Below are 21,434 nucleotides of genomic sequence, written 5' to 3' on the forward strand. Positions count from 1 at the left end.
CACAAGAATCTCCTCGCTAAGAGCAAACTCTGGTAGACGGAACTAACTGTATTACTTGCATATCTCCCCTTTAGAAGGTTCTCTGCAAGTCTGAGAAAGGCAAAGTATTAGATCTCTTTTTATTTTTATTTTTTTTATTCTTTTTATTTACCTAACCACTATGACCACCCACCCACCCCGCCCACTTCATCTCTGGCCTTTTATACACATTTTTCCACAGTCCAAACAGAAGCTAAGACTAGTTGCAAACGATCAGGGGGAGGTTTAAGATCCACCGCTGTCGTGACAAGTGGCAGAAACACCTAGAGAAGATCCGGGGAAGGTGGGGGAGAAGTTCTGGGAGACAGTCGGGACAATTCTGGGAGACCCCCATTTCATCTGCAAGGCCAGGAATTAAGGAAGGCTCTGAAGCAGCGTCCTCATTAAGAGGTTAATTACTGATTTTGTGACTATGGTGCTATCTTCCCAGGCTTAACAATTTAAAGAAACTTTCATCAAACGCCTCCCGACTGGGGCCATCCTCTTCCTGGGATACAGATAAAGATGATGACTGGAAGTACCATATGATTCTGCTATTTCTGCAGTCAGTCTGGGAGGTGCTAACGGCCCCAAGGGGGTAGGGAGCGAGAGAAAGGGGAACGTCTCCACTGTAAAGTCCCAGGTGGACAGAGCTGCATGTCCGGTCAGCTCCACAGCAGCATCAGGGGCAATGCTAGGGTCTGGGGGCCAGCTCAGCAAAGTGACACAAATGAATGAAGGGATGACGGAGGGACAACCGAGTCACTCACTCATCACCAAATGAAAGCAATAATGAGGGTTTTGCGGAAAATAATTTGGCAATTAAGCCAGCACTTTTAGGGGGACACACAATATTTAGATAACATCCAATCTTAGCTTACGATAAACTGAAAGTAATCACCAGCAAGCTATAAATTTAATGAGAGAAATAGACTAGAATGCTCGGATTCTAGGAACTCTACCCAAACGATCAGTTCCCACTTTGTGCTGTGAGTGAGCTTACTGCCAGGGTTCTGTGCAAGGCCTGAGAACCTCTGCCCCAGCCCCAGGCTGGCCACCTCATCTGGCAGGTGAGACCACTAAACCCAAGACAGGTCTGAGGCCATGTCCCAGGGCAGGTTGGGCAGGTGTCCTGATGCATCATCGGGCTGTGCCTTCTTCGCTTGATTAATAAATTCATTACGTATCAAAGCACATCCAATTTCCGCTCCCAAACCAAAATAAAGCAAACATCTAGATGGGGCAGGAATTTGATCTTACTCCAAAATAGCTGTTATAATACAAGCAGCAGCTAGTATTTATTCCGTGCTTCCTCCACGCCAGGTGTGTGTACAGAGTGCTTCACCTGCATCTATTCCTGACATCAACCTGAGAAGGAAGGTCTGATTCTGATCCACATTCTACCAGTGAGAAAATGGAGCCAGACGTCACGTGGCTCACAGGTGGGGCCAAGTTCGAACCCATGGTCAGGAGACACATGGCTGCGAGAGCCAGCCGACCTGAACTTTCTTTTGCCAATAAGAGAGGCTCTCGGTGCTGCTCCAGGACCTCCGAGATGTCCTCGGCAGGCAGAACTCGGAAGACGGCGCTCGAGGCCCTAGGTTCCTGGCCCAGCTCTGCCAGCATCAGGCCGAGGGTGCCGGCATGGCCCTCACCCCACCTTGCTGAGCCTGTTTTCTCTTCTGGGAAACAAGCCTGAGGACCTCCGCCCCCTCTGCTGTTGGCAGTCTCAGGTGTGTGACGCTGTGCCAAAGCCCTGAGCAGCCATGTGCTGGCAGCAGGCGCGGGACATGACGGGCGGGCTGCGCTCCTGTTGGTGCTCTGCTGCTGAGTCATGTCTGCCTCTTTGTGAACTGGTGCTCCGCAGCACCTCCTGTCCTCCCTGTCCCTCACCATTTCCTGGAATTTGCCCAAATTCATGTCCATTGAATCGGTGATGCCACCCAACCATCTCATCCTCTGCCACCCCCTTCTCCTCCTGCCTTCAGTCTTTCCCAGCATCAGGGTCTCTTCCAATGAGTTGGCTTTTCACATCAGCTCAGTTCAGTCACTCAGTCGTGTCTGACTCTTTGCGACCCCATGGACTGCAGCGTGCTAGGCCTCCCTGTCCATCACCAGCTCCTGAAGCTTGTTCAAACTCATGTCCATCGAGTCAGTGATGCCATTCAACCATCTCATCCTCTGTCATCCCCTTCTCCTCCTGCCTTCAATTTTTCCCAGCATCAGGGTCTTTTCCAATGAGTCAGCTGTTCGTGTCAGGTGGCCAAAATATTGGGGCTTCAGCATCAGGCCTTCCAATGGATATTCAGGACTGATTTCCTATAGGATTGACTGGTTTGATCTCCTTGCTGTCCAAGGGACTCTCAAGAGTCTTCTCCAACACCACACTTCAAAAGCATCAATTCTTCAGCACTCAGCTTTCTTTATAGTCCAACTCTCACATCCATACACGACTACTGGAAAAACCATAGGTTTGACTAACACAGACCTTTGTTGGCAAAGTGATGTCTTTGCTTATTTAATTACACTGTCTAGGTTTGTCTAATCTCCTGTGCTAGGCTGCTTAGGGCTGATGGCCAAAGGGCCGGATTCAGACTCTGGTAGCAAATGGAACCAGGTCCACATTCTGGATCTTCCTTGTAGGCAGCAAGTTCCTCACTCCCTGCAAGCCCCAGTGTCCTCACCCCACAGGCATGAGGTCAGACCCACTGACACCGAAGCACACTGGGGCCGGGCCACTCAGCTCTAGTGAGCTCCAAGCAGTTACCATCATGGGGACCATCACGTGTGCTGGAGGGCAGGCTGCCCGGAGCTGGGCCAGCAGCACAGATGTAGCTGGGGCTCTAGGCTGATCTGCACGCAGGATGGTCAAAATGGAGCACGGAAGCAGCACAGACTCAGGAATCCCAGAATTAAATTTCCACCATTCTAGAGACCTGAGAGCCTGCTAAGCAGGTTAACTAACCCTGTCTGTTCCTTCACCCACAGAGTGAGGGAGCTGGGCCGGGTGGTTTTCAAGGTTCCGGTGAGCCATTAAGAGCTATTGTCTGTGAGGTAAACAAGCAGCCTCCACACAATGTGACAGACAGCGATGCAAGGGGATTCCCTCCGACACTCCTCCCTGCCCTGCCCCGCTCCAGTGAACTGTACCCTTGCATCCCCTCCAGCTGAAAAATAATCAAGCATAGACATGGCAGGCAGAACAGCAGACACAGGAAGAAAGACACACGTTTGACCTGGCAACTTGCTTTAGGCCTTGGTAGGCCAAGCCGAGCTCTCCATCTTCATTCAAGTAGCCCCAATCCTCAGTCTTGCTAGAAATAAAGGACAGAAAAACAGGGCATCCAGTGTAGACGGGGAAGAAAGAGAGAGGGCAGTAGAGGGCCAGGGAAAGGGAAACAAGGGCAGCCAGGCTTGGAGAGGCAGGAGGGAAGGTTCCAGAATGCCCAGTACCCCTCCTACCCCTCACATCACCAGCATCTGGGCTCCTGCAAACATCATCTCCCTCCAGTCTCCCAGCTTCTGGTCACTGTGCTGAGAGTGGGCTCCCGCACCCTCCCATGAGGCCTCTGATTGCTCCAGGCCGGAAGGCCCACTGCTGAAGGCAGAGTAAGAGGGTGGACCTGTTCCGAAGACTCTCTGAACCGCAGCAGCACGGGCTGGGTGGAGGCATTCACGGGGGCTCCCTCATCGCCCCTCCCTCTACCAGAATGAGCAGGAAAAGCAAGCGCGAGTCGGGGAGGCCAGGCAACAGGGCAGGGAGGAGAGGACCCGCGCGGGGTGGACGGTGCAGGCGACTATGCGGGGGCGGGGGTGGTGGCCTCCCGGGTGTCAGATCCACGGAGCCACAGAGCCACAGCTGCGGGGACCCCAGCTCCACGAGGACTGGGGAGGAGACGACCTATCCTGCCTGTGTGTCAGCGTGCGTCCCCTTCCTGTCACTTCTCAAGGGCACGAAAGTATTAACTCATCTCAACTCCTGTCCTCCCTGCAGTCTGGCATCAAGAAACCGCTAACAGCAACTTTGCGACCGGCAACGTGAGTAGTGAACTTTCTCCCCTTGACCTTGGGACCGGACTGCATCGCTCCAGTTTACTCAGCTGGAAAAGCAGGAGGGCAATGTTTCTGACTTTCTAGCTCTTTGTCCTCTCTGTGTGCCCTGTGTTTTCTCAATGCCGGCCAGGCAGCTCCAAGAAGGGAGGCACGTGTCACAGACTCCCCCAGCATGGACTCCCCAGCCCTGCCCTGCCCAGGGCACGCATGAGACCCTCAAACACCCGCGAGGACTGGGTGGCGGACAGCAGGCAGAGCCCTGGTAGGAAGCAGGAAGCGGGAGCTGTGTCCACTCTGCTTCCGGTCAAGACCAGCAACCTAACTCTCAGGAGATGACAGTCATTCCCAGAGCATTTCTGGCCGTGGTCAGCCGCCGGATGCCCCGTCGGTCAGGATGTGTGTGAGGTCTGGGGTGTGCAGCTGCCTGTCACATCTCCCCCGCACCCCCCAGCTCCTCCTCATGAGGAAGGGCCTAGCTCCGGCAGGGCTTGCGTGGGCCGCCTCCCGGGCATAGCTGGTCACACCCAGCACAGGCCCAACTCTGCAGTGTCCGGAACGAGCCGAGGGAACACTAGTGATGGGCAGGCTCTGTGGCCTCTGCTTCCTGCCCACGCTTGCCTCCCACCAGCTGGGTGTGTGCCCTGGGACCTCCCCGATTCAGGGCCCAGCCCTTCCCCCGGGCCTGGCTTCCACAGATCGTGCCAGCTCCCCGCCCCCTCCCCAGCTGACACGTGTGTCTCACTCCCCCTGCACATCCACACGTGGCCTGGGCTGTGTGAGGGGGGCCAGTAAACAGCGTAGGCCTTCCCCTTCTTGGGTGTTAACCCTTAACACTGAACATGGGCCTTTTGGTGACTGCTGTGTTAGTGGCTTTAACCCAGAGGGCAGGTCACCAGCAGGAACTCCAGGCACAGTGACGGCCGGCGTGGGGTCGGGCCCAGAGGTGGGCCCAGGGTTTGTTTCTGAAGGGGCCCCTGGAGATCCCCGACTATCTCATCTCCACACGGGCGGACACAACAAGGGGGAGGCTACCTGCCTGACACTGACACCCAGGCTAGAACCCAAGGTCTCCTGGCCTTGCTCTCAGGTCCTTTGCTGGCTGGGTCCTGCAGACCCTGAGGAGGGGCTGCCAGGCCTCAGAGGCTCCCTTCACCCCTGCAGCTCCCAGGAGACCCCCTCTCGAGGGGGGCACATGTGCTGCTGAGCCCTGCGGTGAGGAAAGTCGCATCCCTCGTTCTTATAACGTGCCAGGCATGGGGCAGAAAGACTGGAGTAGAGAACCGTGCAGCCCAGTCATCCCACTGAGCTCCGGAAGTCAGACACATGAGTAAATGAAGAACCACTCAACCAGCTCCAGAAAAGGCAATGGCACCCCACTCCAGTATCCTTGCCTGGAAAATCCCATGGACGGAGGAGCCTGGTAGGCTGCAGTCCATGGGGTCGCACAGAGTCGGACATGACCGAAGCGACTTAGCAGCAGCAGCAGCAACCAGCTACAGGCCTATTTTTTGTTTCCCATGAAGGGGTCTCCCTCCCCTCCTTCCACACCACTGGGCAGGGGCGGGTGACGAGCTGGGGAGAGAAGGCCACCTGGTGGCTTAAGAAGGAAAACCCCAAACAAGCTCACAAGAATTGACTTCTTAAATGTTATAAGTCCTTGATGTCGCTTAATATCAACCTATATATTCCTGATGCTGGGCAAGATTGAAGGCAGGAGGAGAAGGGGACGACAGAGGATGAGATGGTTGGATGGCATCACCAACACAATGGACATGAGTTTGAGTAAGCTCTGGGAGTTGGTGATGGACAGGGAGGCCTGGCGTGCTGCAGTCCACAGGGTCGCAAAGAGTCGGACACGATTGAGCGACTGAACTGAACTGATATTCATATGTCTCACTGTGCTGAGCCTTGTTCCCAAAGAGGCCACACATACACATACACACACACGAGTAAGAGGCAGGCAGAGTCCCCGAACACGGGAGGTGGCAAGACATGGCAGCCACTCCCCTCGGCTAACAAGCTCCTACCTGGGCTAGCCACCCACACGCCCGAGCCTGTTTCTTCAGGTGTAAAGTGAAAGTGCTCAGCTGAGTTATCTGGGAAGTTTCTTCTAGATCTATAATTACACAACCTAAAACCGTAAAGTCGTGCACCAGGAAAGGCCTGGGATAATATGACTTTGCCTCTGTGGAGACTGTGGGAACCAGGACCTGACCACCAGCCCTGGGTCCAGTGTAAGAGCCTGCTGTCCTGTGAACAGAACAGGCGCGGTTCCTGCCAGCTCCGAGACAGTCGGTATCCCAATTCTACAAAGACTGCTTTGTGCTCCGTCTTTAGTTCCCACCCAGACCTTCTACCCCACTGCCCAGGAGATTCTGGGACCTCTGAGAAATGGGAGATGGCTCCCCAACACCAGAAGCGAGAGGGATGTTGAGACTGCAGACAGGCCTGGCCATGCAGCAGGGAACTGCTTGTGGACAGGTATTGTTTGCCGTGGAATCATAGCAAACGGTGCTGATGGCTGAGGGCTGAGAGCGTTTGGGGAACGTCAGGGAAAACGCTGAGAGCTTCCAGCCAGGAGCAGCTGAGCTGGGTCTGTGAGCATAATCAAGTTCCCCTTCTGCCCAACAGGAGAGCTTGCAGCTGCTGGGGCTCCAGGCCAAATGAACCCTAACTCCAAGGCCCCACCCCGCCCCAAGGCGGCTGCACAAACCCCTCCCTGGTGGGACAAGGTCTCCACTCTCCTGCACAGGCCCCTTAGGGGGTGACAACCCCCCCCGGGCCCCCCCAGCTGCCCAAGCCCAGGTGGCAATGGCAAAGCTGCTCTCATGCCCAGGGCTCTGGTCATTTCTCGGCACCTGCTGGGTGGAGGGGGCCTGAGAGGAGGTTTCCTGGGACCTGAGGAAGGGTCCAAGAATGCACCCTGAGTCCACCATCTTGGCAAGGTGTGGGTGGAACTGGCCAGCAACTAAGGGAACCGGTTCCTGGAGCCAGGTCTGAGCCCTGGCCACACCCCTGCCCCCTGCAGCTCTGCGCCCCGCCCCCCACCTCGAATGCCCAGAGGAGAAGCCAGCCTCAGAGCAGCAGGAAGCTCTGTCTCCCAGCCCTCTGACCCGTCTCTCCCTGATGGACTTGGCTCCAGGCAGCTCGGAAAAGACAGTCTCTCCAAACACCAGCCTGTCTGTGACAGCCCATCTCTGGGGCATGGACCAGCCCTCTCTTTACTCTAGTTCTGCCATTTATAAAATGCTGATAACGATGCTGGTTTTCTCTGAATTCCCCAGATGTGAAAATGAGAGAGCATCTGGAGACAGACGTGCTATGCCTATTCCTGCAGCTTTTCTCAGAGCAGGTTCTCAACACTGGCTTTTCGACCTACATTTGAGGACAAAAGACACAGTTGGCAAAGATCAGAAAAGTAACTCTATAGACTATGAAAGTTAGCAAGTGAAAAAGTTCTGAACTTGGGGACCAGTGCTTTTGGAGGGGCTGTGACCAGGTTGGGTGTGTATGTGTTTGTGTGTGTGTCTGTGTGTCTCTCTGGAAACCTAAGACAAATTCAATGTTACGAGCATAAGTTTTTCTAGGGAGAGGACAGATTTTCCAAGCATGCCAACTCCAAAACTGTCCCTGCATAATACAATTTACATTTAAGCCAGAACATTCTCCATCACAGGGAAATGGTAGGAGACCGAAAGCAACTGTGCCTTCAAAGCACCTTTGCTGGAAAGGACGGGCTTGCTGGGTGGGCTCCAGCAATCACATCCCAATCCTCCAGCCCTGCCTGTCTGCCCACTGCTGTCCTCCCTGACCGCTGGGATTGACAAACCCACTGAGGTCACTTCCAGGCACTTGGAGAACTGGTTCCTCTGGCTTCCCCTCCTGGAGGCAGCGGCTCCTTTCTCTACTTAACTTGGTTTCACAGGCTATTAGTTCCCTATTGTACCCTGGGCTTGCTGGGTACGGAATTATTTTAAGATATAAGAAAAGCTATTTTTATTTTATCACCATCATTATCATTGCTGTAAAGATGAATCCGGGGTATTAAGCATGCCCTGGGAAAACCTTGACTTGGGACTCTGACAAACCATCTGGATGAATAAAAAGGGAGATCAGAAAGATATTCTCTCTCCGCCATCAGGACCAAGCTCCTTGTTTTCTTCTTTCTTTTAAAAACATTTTTTTAAATGTCATCTGTGCTCCTTTTTCTTATTCATCTCATTTCTTATCTTCACCCAAGATAATTTAAAATGAGTAAATCTTGCCTGCAGTCTTGTCATGCAGAAATTCACTTTCATTTTCTTCTTTCCTTCCTTTATGGAAAAGAATTATGGCTCTCTTGAAATAAGTGGTTTCCTCCTGGGGGCCTGCGAAAATACCTTTAACTTCTTATCGCCTATGCAGTCGGCTGGAAGCAGCCCAGCCTGGGCATCAGGCCTTTCGCCTTCCACCCTGACTCAGCTGCGGGCCTGTTGTGTGGCCTGAGCTGCTCAGCTTCCTCATGGGCCAAAAGAGGAGCCAGATGAGAAGACTGGGAATCAAAGCCCTGGGAAGTCCTCACGTCATTCAGTGACTTTCCTACCAACGTGTTCTCCACGCACTCCCAGGGCCCCCTGCTGGCAACTTCTGCTTCCTGCAATTTTGAATAAATGCTTAATGACTGATCAACAACATTCAGGAAGAGAGAAAGGTGGCCAGGGGAAAGGGCCAGTTCCAAGTTGACACAAGTGCCCAGAGAGGCAGAAGGAGGCGCAGCTACTAACAGTGGGTACCCCGACACTGTGCTAACGGCGCGCTTTCACAGGCAGGCATCACTCAGCTATGCGTGGATGAACTCGCCTAACCCCAGTCACCCTGTGCAGCGGGCTGCTACGACTGTCCCCAGGTCAGACAAGGAAGCTGAGCACTGTCACTCAAGAGCCGGTGAGCAGACAGACACCCCGTGCGCCCTCTCATGTGCTCGGGTGTGCTACCGGCAGGGCCCTGCTCCACCCGGGGTCCTCTGCCTCTCTTGGCCACTCTCTTTTGCCTTAATCCTCGGTAGCTCATCCTTGAGGGGAACCAGAGGTGGTCAGTTCACTGAAGTCCCGGGAAATCTCATTTTAGCCAATCCGGCAGTGGTCAGAGTCTCCCATCCAACCTCTGCAGGGCTTGGCGTGGGTTCCATGTCTTAAACGACAGGGCACGGGGCCCACCGTCACGTTTGTTCACCAGCCGGGCTGGTGAAGATGGTAGTTGGGCAGCAAGCAGCTGCAGCAGGCTCCCTGCTACCACTCAGGCGGGCTCACTTGACGCCTGCTCCCGTTTCTATAAGAGAAGTCACTCCCGGTTAGGCTTCCCTCTGCTCCTGTCGAGCCTCCCTGAGGAAGCTCCCTTCCCCAGGGCTTCTCAGAGGATCTGGGTTCTAGATGCTCCAGGGGTGTTCACTGGAGTCTTGCTAACAGTGGGCTACTTCAGCTCATGGGACTCACCGACTCCACTCCTCCCCAGTTATCTCCTATAATAACCAATACCGAGCACACGATCAGTGCCTGAGGAGGGGCCTCACATGCCATGCTGGGCAGGAGCCCTGGCCTGATCGCCTCCCCCAGGCACAGTCACTGAGAGGTGGGGCTTACCTGTTAGTCTGGCAGACCCCGTGGTAGGCCTCGATGGCATCTTCCTGATCCACGTGCTTCTCACTGTTCGGCCAACTGGTTCGGGCATTGATGTTTGGCTCCTAGGAGATCCCCGATGAAGAAAGAAAGAACTCTGGTTATACGAATAACTGTCATGAAATGACTTCATACACAGAGGTGGAAAAAAATGAGCCTTTGGGAAAAGATCAAGTCCCAGGAAGACTTCAGATAACAGGAGTTAATCCCTGGCAGGAATGGGATTTTAGAATCACACGGGGAGAGTCAGGGAGCAATAAGGCTTGGCTGTGAAAGACAGTGAGTGCAGAGAAGGGGGGCTGGTATGATGGGGTGGAGAGAGGCAAGATGTCCCTGGAGGAGAAAGCTCCCCAAATACAGAGGACACAGCTGAAGTCTGTCTCAGTGTAGCATTCCCCACAAATAATGCTGCTCACACACCTGCCCCATCACAACCTAGGCCCATGCCCAGAGCAGCCCAGGGGGCCCTGGCCACTCCATTCCTGCTCCTCAATCTGTGCAGGAGGCGGACACATTAGGGACAAATGCTGCATTTGACTTGTCACCCTGGAAGGCTAAGAGAGAGAGGAAAGACTTTCTCCACCTAGGTAACAAAGTAAGTAACAAAGGACAAGACCTAAGGTGAAAAAGCAGGCCAAGGGGAGCTGCTCATGCTGTGGCCCAGGTGTGCTCTGATTCTGTGCCTCATTCCTTCTGAACGTGCTCCTATCGAGTAACTTCAGAAGATTCTAGAAGCTTCAGGCAAAGTCTCCCGTGAAGTCATGCTGGGAGGACAGCAGGTAGCTTGCTCTACTTTTAGAGGCGACTCCAGAGCAAAAGACTCTGGTCTTGTAGGTTGAAGACCCTCCCGGGTGAAGACACCTAAGGAAAGCACCGCTCCCCGCACCGGCCCGCGGGCCCCTCCTCACCGAGCCCTTGCCCGCCAGGCGGCGCTGGTCGGCGCTCACGATCTGGGTCCGCAGGATGAGAACCTCCTCCTTGCGCACCTCCAGCTCCTCGTTGGCCAACCTGAGCTGGTTCAGCAGGAGGCTGTAGCTGTCGGGGGTGCCAGCGGCAGCCGGGCTGTGCTCCGAGGCTTGGTCGGCCACGGCTTTCCTCAGCTCGTTCAGCTCATTCTTCAGCTTCTTGTTCTCTGACTCCAGCTCCTGCCTCTGGGAGGCGGCCCAAGGACACTCTCTTCACTCCCTGGGGTCAGGGCACCCTTCCCAGGAGGGCTTCCTCCTCCACCACTTTCCTTAATCACCTGTCTTGCCCGCCTGGGAAGCTAAGACCAATCTTCCCATTTTAATGACGGGCCACAGAGAGGTTCTGACTATGTCAGCAAGAGGTCAAAGTCGGGGCCTGGACTTGAACCCACAACCCAAAGTTATCAGTACTAAGGATCCGACATGATATTCCTACTAGGGTTGCATTCCTCCAAGTGATTCAGCGGGATTCGTATCTGTAGATGCATCTAGTTACCAAATCTTTCCTTGTGGAAGCACTGGGTTAAAGTTTCCACATGTTAACACAGGACTTCCTGGAACCCTGATATGTTAATATAGTTTTTGACTTTACAAAAGAGGATATAAAATGCTGGATATCCTAACCCTGGTGGCTCAGTCAGTGAAGAATCTGCCTGTGATGCAGGAGAGTCGGGTTCGATCCCTGGATCTGGAAGATCCCCTGGAGAAGGAAACGGCAACCCACTCCAGTATTCTTGTCTGGGAAATCCAGTGGACAGAGGAGCCTGGTGGGCTACAGTCCATGGGGATCATGAGAGTCAGACACGACTTAGGGACTAAACCACAATGTCCTAAATTTACTTGTCTAGAGAGGGCTCTCTGCCCTATCTTCTAAGGAGCATCACATGGACTGGTGTTTTGGAGAACAGACCAAGAACATTGTTTTAGTTGTACAGAAAGCCACCAACTGCCAGTGCTAGCAGAGAAAAAAATTGCCTATGTACAGACACATGAATACCAATGAAACTCAATTTTGGAATGTATTTAAAATTTCAAGGCAAAATATTTACTTTGTGTTTAAGATGAAGTCAGGCAATTTAAGGTATGATAATTTTATATAAATTGCTGACAGGGTCCCGGAATACACGGAATTCAAAGTTTCCCAGAGAAAACCAAGAACATGGATAAGTGGGTATTGGCTGCAAACTTGTTACAGAGCCATAGGATCACAGAGCTGGGAGATCACTGGGCATAACCCCTTTCCTTAATGAATGAGGAGACTGAGCGTGGAGCAGAGAAGGTGAGTTCCGAGGCTGGTACAGGGTCCTTCCCACCACTCCACTACCCACATGGGCATTTCTCTGTTAACTCTCAGCAGTTTGTACCAAACTGAACTTACAGAACTGAATTTAATTGAAGGACACCTAGTTGGTATCCACAGAGAACTGAAGAATTGTTTGGTGTGGAAAACTGGCAAATTTTGGGCCGGGGGTGTTGTATAGAGGGAAAATTTCCTATTAGCATAAATAGTTTCATGGAGGATGTCTGTTAGTCACTCAGTCGTGTCTGACTCTTTGCAACCCTGCCAGGCTCCTCTTATTCATGGGATTTTCTCCAGGTAAGAATACTGGAGGGGTAGCCATTCCCTTCTCCAGGGGATCTTCCTGACCCAGGGATAGAACCCAGGGCTCCTGCATGGCAGGCGGATTCTTTGCCATCTGAGCCACCATAGAAATTTTCCTTCATTTTGAAGATGAAGAAACAAACGCAGGAAGAGGAAATTATGTGCTGTTGGCCCCACTTAGAGCAGACGGGAGCTCAGGAGGCTTTGCTGCCACCCAGGGCCATCACCGGGCCTCTGCAGGGGGGAGGTTCAAGGAAGCTTGTCTTCCAAGAATCTTACCTTCAGACTGTTGTAGGCTAGATCTGCATCCTGGTCCAAATCTGAGTCATTGCTTGGTTGTTCCGCCTGTGTGGATAATGAGGCAGAGAGGTGAGCACGGGCCACAGGCTGGCTGCTCCCCAGGAGGACCTCCCTCCACGGTCAGGAGGGGCTTGACCCTTCCTCGTGAACCCAGCACACTCTGTGTGTCCGCCTCCTTTCGGCCTCCAAAGTGCAGCTCCCTACCTTAGGCCACCATAGAGCTCTCCATAAATAACCCCTCCCTGCCTGCCCACATCCCCTACATAACTTCGTTCACATGATCTTCATGAGCACCTACAGGTTGAATACAAATCATACTGTTATGGGTTGAACCATGTCCGCTAAAAAGATACACTGAGGTCCTAACCCCTGGTGCCTGTGAATGTCACCCCCTTTGGAAACAGACCCTTGCAGATGTGAGCAGGTCAAGATGAGGTCATTAGGATGGTCCCTAGTCGGATATGACTGGGGTCCTTATAAGGAGGAGAAAAGATATCCACACAGGGAAGAGTACTACATGACCTGAAGATGGAGGCAGAGACTGGGGTCATCTCCCAAGAGCCCTTAGGAGAGCACCGCTCTGCTGACCACTGAATTTTTGACTTCTGGTCTCAGAGCCATGAGGGAATAAATTCATATTGTTTTCAGCCATCTACTTTGTGGTACTTTGTGGTACTTTGTTTCAGCAGCCCTACAAAACTAATACCATCACACTTGTGTGCTTACTAAGAAGGTTAACATAATTCTGTACTTATTATGAGGTTGACGAGCTCCTCTTCAGTTTTCTGGGGGATGTTTGTACACACGAACCATCTGTTTTCCAACTAAGTTACTCTGAGCACCTTGTAGAGAGGTCTGCTTCCTCCAGGTCCTTATAAGAACCTCCAACAGGCAGCGGACCAGCTGGCCCACTACAGAGCACCGTGGATGTGGTCTGACATCACAGCTGCACCGCTGGGATTTTCGATAACCACCACAGGAATACTCGCCCATTAGGACTCAGCTGAGCCAATGACTCTTGGAATTGTCTGGCAGCTCTTGGACTTGACTTGTCCACTGAGAAGGGGTAGACAAACCTCTATAAAGGGTTAACTGCTTGGGGTGATCTCAAGTAGTGGGTGACAGTCCATGAATGAGAGAGGTTTAGGGGGTTAGAACCTGACAGCGCTTAATTATCCATAGTGCTGGCAGCCTGAAGTCCCGCTGGCGATAAGAGGGGGTGTGTCCCAGGCTGAGAAGAAGGGGCTGGATCTGAGCCCCTCCTGCAGCCCCTTTGAGGTCAAGGACGGTGACACTGGCTCCACGGTTTCCAGCCTGTGACATGGGAAAGCAGCTCTCCAGGGTCCCAGCCTCTGCTTCTTCTCCCAGCATCCCCAGCGGTGGGGCTGTGACCACTCAGGGTCAGCTTGTGACCTGCTGCCCTGGGGAGAGGCCTGCGCTGGCATCCTCACGCAGCAGGGGTTTGCCCCACATTGAGAGCATTAGGTTCTTGGAAAATGGAGACCATCTATGCAAAACCTGAAGTGCTGTATTAAGGTGGATTGGCAGTTACGTTTCTACATGGACTGCCCATTGGAAACCCATGGTAGCCAGGTCAGAGGAGAGGGAGCAGGGGGGATGGGAAGTCAGACACACCAACTGGCTGTCCTAGAGGGTCCCCACCACGGCAGGCTGAGTCACACCCACGCTGATAGACTCCCTACTGTCTTCCCTGATATTCCACATCCAGAGCCTGGCCTCTCTCTGGAGCTGAGCCCAGGGCCATACTGCTCCAGAATAAAGACCCAGTTGGCTCAGAATTCCTCCTGGGACCAAGGGCAGATCCCAGAACATGCTCTCAGAAAGTTCAGTTTCAGGGTTTCTGCAGAGAGATCCCATACTCTCCCCTCCCTACTTCTGCCTTCTTTACTGAATTCTGGCAGAAACAAGGCCATTCTTCTTAAGCAGAGATCCTCCATGCATATTCCAGGGCTCTGAGCTAAACCTGTGGTTCTAACTCTTGCTCAGTGATTATTTTTTAAGGAGAGATATATCCTTTTTGAGCCTACCTGGTGGCTCAAAGGGTAAAGAGTCTGCCTGCAATGCAGGAGATCAGGTTGGATCCCTGGGTCAGGAAGATCCCCTGGAGAAAGGAATGGCCACCCTCTCCAGTATTCTTGCCTAGGAAATTCCATGGACACAGAAGCCTGGGTGGTTACAGTCCATGGGGTTGCAAAGAGTCCTTGCCTGGGAGATTTCATGGACAGAGGAGCCTGGGTGGTTACAGTCCACAGGGTTGCAAAGAGTTGGACACGACTGAGCAACTAAATCACCACCACCCCCATACCCACTTTATCTGGTGTCAACACAAGCAGAAGTCTGAAAGCCAAGATTCTGAAGTTATCTGACAGCCCTGTGGTGGGGAGCCTGCAGGGTGAGCCTGCAGGGGCAGCCGAGCGGCCAGGAACTTCCAGGTCAGGCCTGGTTTGATGTCTGTGAGCTTTTCATCTATTTGATTCGTGCGCGCCCGTCAGGGCAGCTTCTCTCCTAATTGAATGAGTCATTTATAAACCGAATCCTTTCACTCTCCATTCTGCATCTAATCCACCTGAGAGATTTAAATCCATCAGCAAGATTTACCTCCCCACTTCCTGCTCAGGAAAAAGCCCAGGAATTTACCAGCAACACAGATCAGCATCTGTGTCACGCTTGATTAGAAAGGGGGTCGGATGGGGTAGGATGGGGGTGGGGCTGAGGATGCAGGGAGGGGGTCAAACCCCACAATGGACAATGAGGGCCTGAGAACAGACCCAAGGCCTCCCACAAACCCGCTTTGAGGTCAGCTAATGACGTGATCCTTGTCCAGAATGGCCTCGAAGCCCATCAGAAGTGGTCCTTACAGCAAGTGGCGCTTTCCTCAGCATCACTGCTAATGGCAGTGGACTCTCTATTCCTACAGCACCGACCTGTCTGTACTCAACCTGGCACTTCTTAAAAATACCACCAATGGCATTTTTTATTTTTCATCTGTATTATATCTGGTCTTCCTGGACTAGATTACACATCCCTCGAATTTACAATCTAGTCAATCTGTGAATTTCTCTTTTGTTTGAAGTTCCCTCATTTAATAAACATTCAACACGTACAATGAGTCTGACACCAGCACAACGCTGAGTGCTGCATAGGTGCCCAGTAGGTCCATACATGGAGCCATACATCAGGAGATACTAAGGTTTCAAGAAATATCTTTTCAAGACCCAAGATGCGGATGATAACTTAGATTGAGACGAAGGTACAGTCCTACGCAAGAAGGGTGACTGTCTGCAAACTGGCCCTGCTCCTGATCCAGTGGGGTTAAAGTCAAGCCCACACTGGATTCCAGGTACAAAAGGCCATCGATTTTCTCAGATTTGACTTTTGCCTACACAGTCGACCCTTGAACCATCCCGGGTTTGTACTGTGTGAGTCCACTTAATTTTGCATGTTTTTCAATGGTAAATTCTACAGCAGGACACAATCTGCGACTGGTTGACTCCTCAGATGTAGAACCGCGGCTGACTAGAGTCACAGGTGAATTTTCAACTGTGCAGAGGGTTGGGCGCCTCTAACACGAGTTGTTCAAGGGTCACCTGTATTTATACTCTAATCATACCCTGGTTCTCTTTGCAGGTTCCCCGCTGACTTCACTAGTGGAAATTCTCTGCCCTGAGGTTACTGGGGAAGCAGACCACTGTCCGACCGGGGTGATGTGGGCACTGGCAGAGAAGACTCAATAGGTCACCAACAAGAGATGAAGCGCTTCCCTGACACCCAGGCCCAGCACGACCCTGCAGGGTCACACTTGGCCCATGTGCCCTGGCAGGAGTGAGCAGGGTCATTTTGAGGCCAGCACCCTGGGAGCGTGGCCCCGCAGGCTGGTAGCCCCTTCACGCACCGGGACTCCCTTGCCGTCCTGCTGTTCTTTCTTCTCCAGCTGCACCTGCAGCTTCTTCCTCTCCTGCTCCAGCTCCCGCACCCTCTTCTGCAGCTTCAGGAAGACAGTCATGTCCATGGCTGCCTTCTCCAGGCCAATTTCCTTCCGGGGAAGACAGGAAGCAGGAAGAGAAGGTTTTAACAGCACGGATGCCTTAGGGAACACACGGCACCCTCATGTCAGCTGTCTGTCCTCCGTCTCCCTCCCAGACGTCACCAATCCAGACTTCTGAGACAAAGCCAACGCCATCCATGTGGCATTCTCATATTAAAGTTGGTCCTCCAGGCTCACTCTGCCTGGATAACATCTGCGTCTCCGTCACCTGTATTGTTCCCGTGTGAGACACTTAAGATGACTGATCATACAATCCAGGAACAGAGGGATAAAGACGCAGCCACTTTCTTTGGAAGTTAAAAGAGCTCATTTCTAGAGAAGAGTCTCAAACCAGAAACACTGTAAAACCTAGGATGTAATGCGTCCTGATGAAGGACCAGTGTGGTTGCTAATGACTATAAATGGGCTGTCAAACGCCACACAACTGCACCTCAAAACAAAACCAACACTTGTCCTGCCAGGCAACCCACTTATCCAACAGGCTACACATCACCAATTCCCAGTAGGTTTCTTCCTTAAGATTCATGCCTGGGTTTGTCCTCAAGAGTTTGTCAAGTGTGGAGGTGGCAAACGCGGATATCTGCACAAGCATATCCACGTAGATGTTTAAAAGGGGGGAATGGAAACATTTATACTTATGGCTGATTCCCTTGGCTGTTAAGCTGAAACTATCACAACACTGTTAATCGGCTACACCCCAATACAAAATGAAAAGTTGTTTTAGAAAGTATATATGTGTACATATGGGACAATGAAACTTGGTTCATCCAGCACTTAATGAATGCTTCATGCTTAGCCAGCACTGGGTGTACTGCTCAGCCAGTCCCAAGACCTAGCCTCAGCTTCCTTAAAGAACATAAATCCACCGATGGAAGTGCCTATGTCTGCATGTAAACTTGTCACACAAAGAAACACCTGGGTGGTGCATCTGGCGTTCAGGCTAACCAAAGCCTCTGAGAGAGGAGGAGATTGCAAAGCAAAATGAAGGGACTTAAGCCAGCATCTTCCATCAACTGATTACTGTCTAGCTTTCCATCAGACAAGTTTCATGCAGGCAGGGACCTCCTCTGGGACAGTCCCTACTGTTTCTCTAGTATCTGGAAGCAGTGTCTGGCACAGCGACGTCGCAAAGTACATTTTTTTTTTTGTTTTTCACTTGTCACATTTGTTTTTATCTCTTCTACATCTATCTCCACGTGCTACATAAGGTTTTACATGCTTGGCATTTTCTGCTTTTCAAATGCCAGAGGAAAAATCGTGTGTCTACCTACCTTTGATAAAATTACACACAGTCCGTAAAGACCATCAAGTGACTCTAAGAGGGCATTACTGACAAAGATACAGTCATTCTGCAAATATCTGTAGTTTGAAATATTTGTTGCTGTTCTCTGAGTTTTATCCAGCTGCTAAGTCAGGAAGGAAAATTTTCTTGTGTATCTGTTGATATGACTATATGCACCGTGACAGTAAGTGGGGATGCTAATTTACATCTGTTTTAATGACTTAGCTCCTCCAGCTATTTCACCTCTCTGCACTGGGTCCTCAGTTTTGCAAGAGGAATCAGGGATTTTCCTTTACGTAGAGTGGGAACAATAACTTATTGCCTTGCACAGTAAATATCAACTCCAGAGAGCTGATAAAGAGAGTCAAGAAGTCCACCACAGTCCAACCAGCCCTGCTGTCAGAAATGAGCCATAGGCACTGTGGTTGTCAGCAACAGAACAGTGCCTTGGGGGCTCCACACAGGTCACCAACCCCATCCCACCCCGGAGCAGAGAGACCAGCCGAGAGCCTGTCTCCTCACCTCCACCTGCTGGAGGGTGTCCTCTGTGTCTCCGACCTCAGACGTGGAGATGGATGGGTAATTGGAGTCGGATTCTAAGCTGCTTTGGTTTGACGGGTTCCGCCGGTGGCCTGGGGTTTGCTGTTCAGGGAGAGAAACATGAAAACTCAAAATGAACTAATGTTAATAAGAGCTATCATTTTTCAAGTTAACGGTAGACCCTAGAGTAGACTTCTGCCTCTTTTGTCAATAAGAATAGGTACCACTGATTTTTGGAGTGATGGCTGAGCTGTTCCAATAAGAAATTTCACCTGCAGTCTTCCATCCAATCAGCCAAGCAACAGAAAGACATCTCGAGGAGAACACAGCCCCACAGCGGGACTGCATTTCCTCAATGCAAACCCCCAACTCCTGGGTGGATTTTTTCTGAAACGACCCTTAACCCCATTACCCCAAAGTGCACACTGTCCTGTCGTCACACTCCCTCTTGAAGAGAACACTTCACTCCAGCCCCTCGCGGCTCCTGCTTCAGCCTGCATGCCACTGATCTTGGTTTTTCAAAACAGTAAGCATATTAGAAATAGAGCTTACCATTTTATACTGTTCACTTAAAAATAACTTTTCCCCCCTTTGCATCTGATTTGGCTTTGAGAGTCAAAAGTGATCTTGGTAGGAAAATTTTAGATTTCTATATATGTTCCTATTCAGCTTTTCTTCCTGGTTTCTATGCAATTAACTTATCTTGTTTGTGCATTTCGAGAGGGAACAGTTACATGAGATAAAAAATAATGGCAAATCTTGAAATATGAAAATTCGCCCATGTATTCACATGCGCATTGAGGATTAGGACAAACCATCAGGCTCTCGCGGGCCTGCCCACAGTGTGCACTCCCCACACCTTTCCCGCTCTCACACAGGGGTTTTTCCAGAACAGAAATAAGAAAGGAGATACATTCATGCAGGCAGAATTTCCCTTCAAGTCCTGAAATCTTCATAAGACCCCAAAGCTGGAAAAGCAGCTGCCCTTGGGAACGACTCATCACCCAGCCACTTGCTTGTGTGAGAACCACCCATGGGTGGGGTGAGGACTCTCGGGGTGGGGTGGGGGGGGGTGGGTAGTGGGGGCACCGATCCAGAGCATCGCCGTGCAGAGAGCTGTGCTGGCGCGGCAGCCACATGGGGAAAAGGGCACAGAGCCAGGGGGTGGGCATCGGGACTGCCCTCCTTGCCTTTAGGATGGTCATCTCGTCCCGAAGGTTGTCGTATCTCTGCTCCAGCCGGGAATACTCCTTCACGAGGTTCTGATACCGGGAGCGCTCCTCCTCCAGCTCCTTCTTCATCATGAGGTTTTCCTTGACAGAGTTCTGGGCAAACTCATCTGGAAAGCAAGCGCCCGCAGCCACAGTGCCGCTTCAGTGGGGCTGTACCGCACGTCCGCTCACTCGGAGACAAGTGACTAACCACCGGTTAATAGCTCACGACACAGATACTGGGCAAATTTATTCAACAGCCTCCCCCACAGCAGAGCCCAGGGTGGTGTGGACCCGGCTCCAGTCTCCAGAAGGGGAGAAGGCCCCTCTCACCCCCAGGGGCCAGGGAGAGAAGCCGCTACACACACCACAGCTCCCTCGGTTACTGTGCCTGCCCCTCCCTCGAGACAGCTGTCACAGCAACAGAAGAACCCAGGTGTCTTCCAGCGTGCCCTCCCTATTCCTGGTCGCTCAGGTGGCTGTTGTGCAGAGAGATTAAAGGAGGCTCCAGGAGACAAGGCCGCAGGTTATGTTAGGGGAAGGAGGGAAGGGAAGGAGGGAACGTGGACGGGCTTTTCTCCCACCCACACTTGCGATTCGAATCAGTGGAAAAGAGACAATTTTTAAAGGGGAACTTAGAACTATTGAATGTTTTCAACAGGACCACGCTGGGCAGGTCTGTGCACTCGCGTAGTCCAGTGGAGGAGCTGGGCCGGGAGGGGAGCCACCTGCTGAAGGCCGCACTGAATCACGGGAGAACCGGGGTCTGCACAGCCTGCTCCTCTTTGATCAGGCATAGCACGGGAGCTGACGGCAGCCCAGGTCGTACATGTTCGAGAGAGGGGCCTGCAACCCCCTCTCCAGCAAACACTGACAGGTGACCCACTGGGTAAAAGAAACCACAATAGGTACTGTGGATGCTAAACTTGAAAATAGCAATAACAGCGGTTCCTAAGGGCTCACAACAGGTCAAGCACCATCCTAAGTATGTCACAGGCTTATGCCCATTTTGCAGATGAAGAAATAGGACTGCAGTCAGTGAGGGACTCACTCAAGGTCACGCAGTAGCACACTGCACCGTCACTCTTGGAGCGCATGGTCTCCCTGACCCAGATCTCAGGCATCATATTGTCTATTATGTGTGCGTCTCACTGCATGGTACCTCCTGAAACTAAATTCGGCAGCGGGATCTTAAAGGTCACCCTTCTTTTTCAGCTCTCTTTTGTTAGAACCCTTTCCCCACTGTGGCATCCAGACCAACTGCACACCTGGTGGAAATCTTTGGGGGAAGTCAGTGCGGAAAAGAAATTCCAATGCAAAATGAAAAATCCAGCACTTGGCACCTACCTTTAGACTGGCACAGGATCTGGTTGTTAAGCTGCTCCTTCTCATCTTTCAAGAGCGCATTTTCTTGTTCCAGGTCTGCAACTCGCTGAAAAAGAGCAGCGGGGAGAAATGTTTGCCTGTGATGCTGGGCTGAGGAAAGGCTCCTTCTGTGGGGTTTGAACTTCAGCTGGTTATGTTTAAATGTTCTTTTTTTTTTAACTTAAGAAAACTGAATCAGCCAAAGTAGCTTTCATTTGGAGATAAAAATTTGTACACTGAAAGAAAAATCCCATTAAAACAAGACAGATGAGTTCACTGCTTCTTATGGTTTTCCAATGCCCACAAAAGCCTCCTGAAAAGCTTACACCAAGCACATATGCTGTGTGCAGGAACTTAACGGTGATAACTGGCCTCCT

At 51.8% G+C, this 21,434-nt stretch overlaps 1 protein-coding gene across 1 annotated transcript in view; it reads right to left on the reverse strand.

Moving 5' to 3' along the window:
* Nucleotides 1-21,434, reverse strand: part of MYO5B (myosin VB) — a 200,145-nt gene that overhangs the window by 24,220 nt on the left and 154,491 nt on the right. Inside the window, 8 exon segments of the mRNA XM_052660247.1 lie at nt 3,255-3,332; nt 9,690-9,790; nt 10,634-10,876; nt 12,573-12,638; nt 16,507-16,647; nt 18,464-18,583; nt 19,672-19,820; nt 21,040-21,124. Of these exon segments, the coding sequence (XP_052516207.1) occupies nt 3,255-3,332; nt 9,690-9,790; nt 10,634-10,876; nt 12,573-12,638; nt 16,507-16,647; nt 18,464-18,583; nt 19,672-19,820; nt 21,040-21,124 (983 nt within the window).

The sequence above is a fragment of the Budorcas taxicolor genome, chromosome 22 (genome assembly GCF_023091745.1).
Source record: "Budorcas taxicolor isolate Tak-1 chromosome 22, Takin1.1, whole genome shotgun sequence".
NCBI lineage: Eukaryota > Metazoa > Chordata > Mammalia > Artiodactyla > Bovidae > Budorcas > Budorcas taxicolor.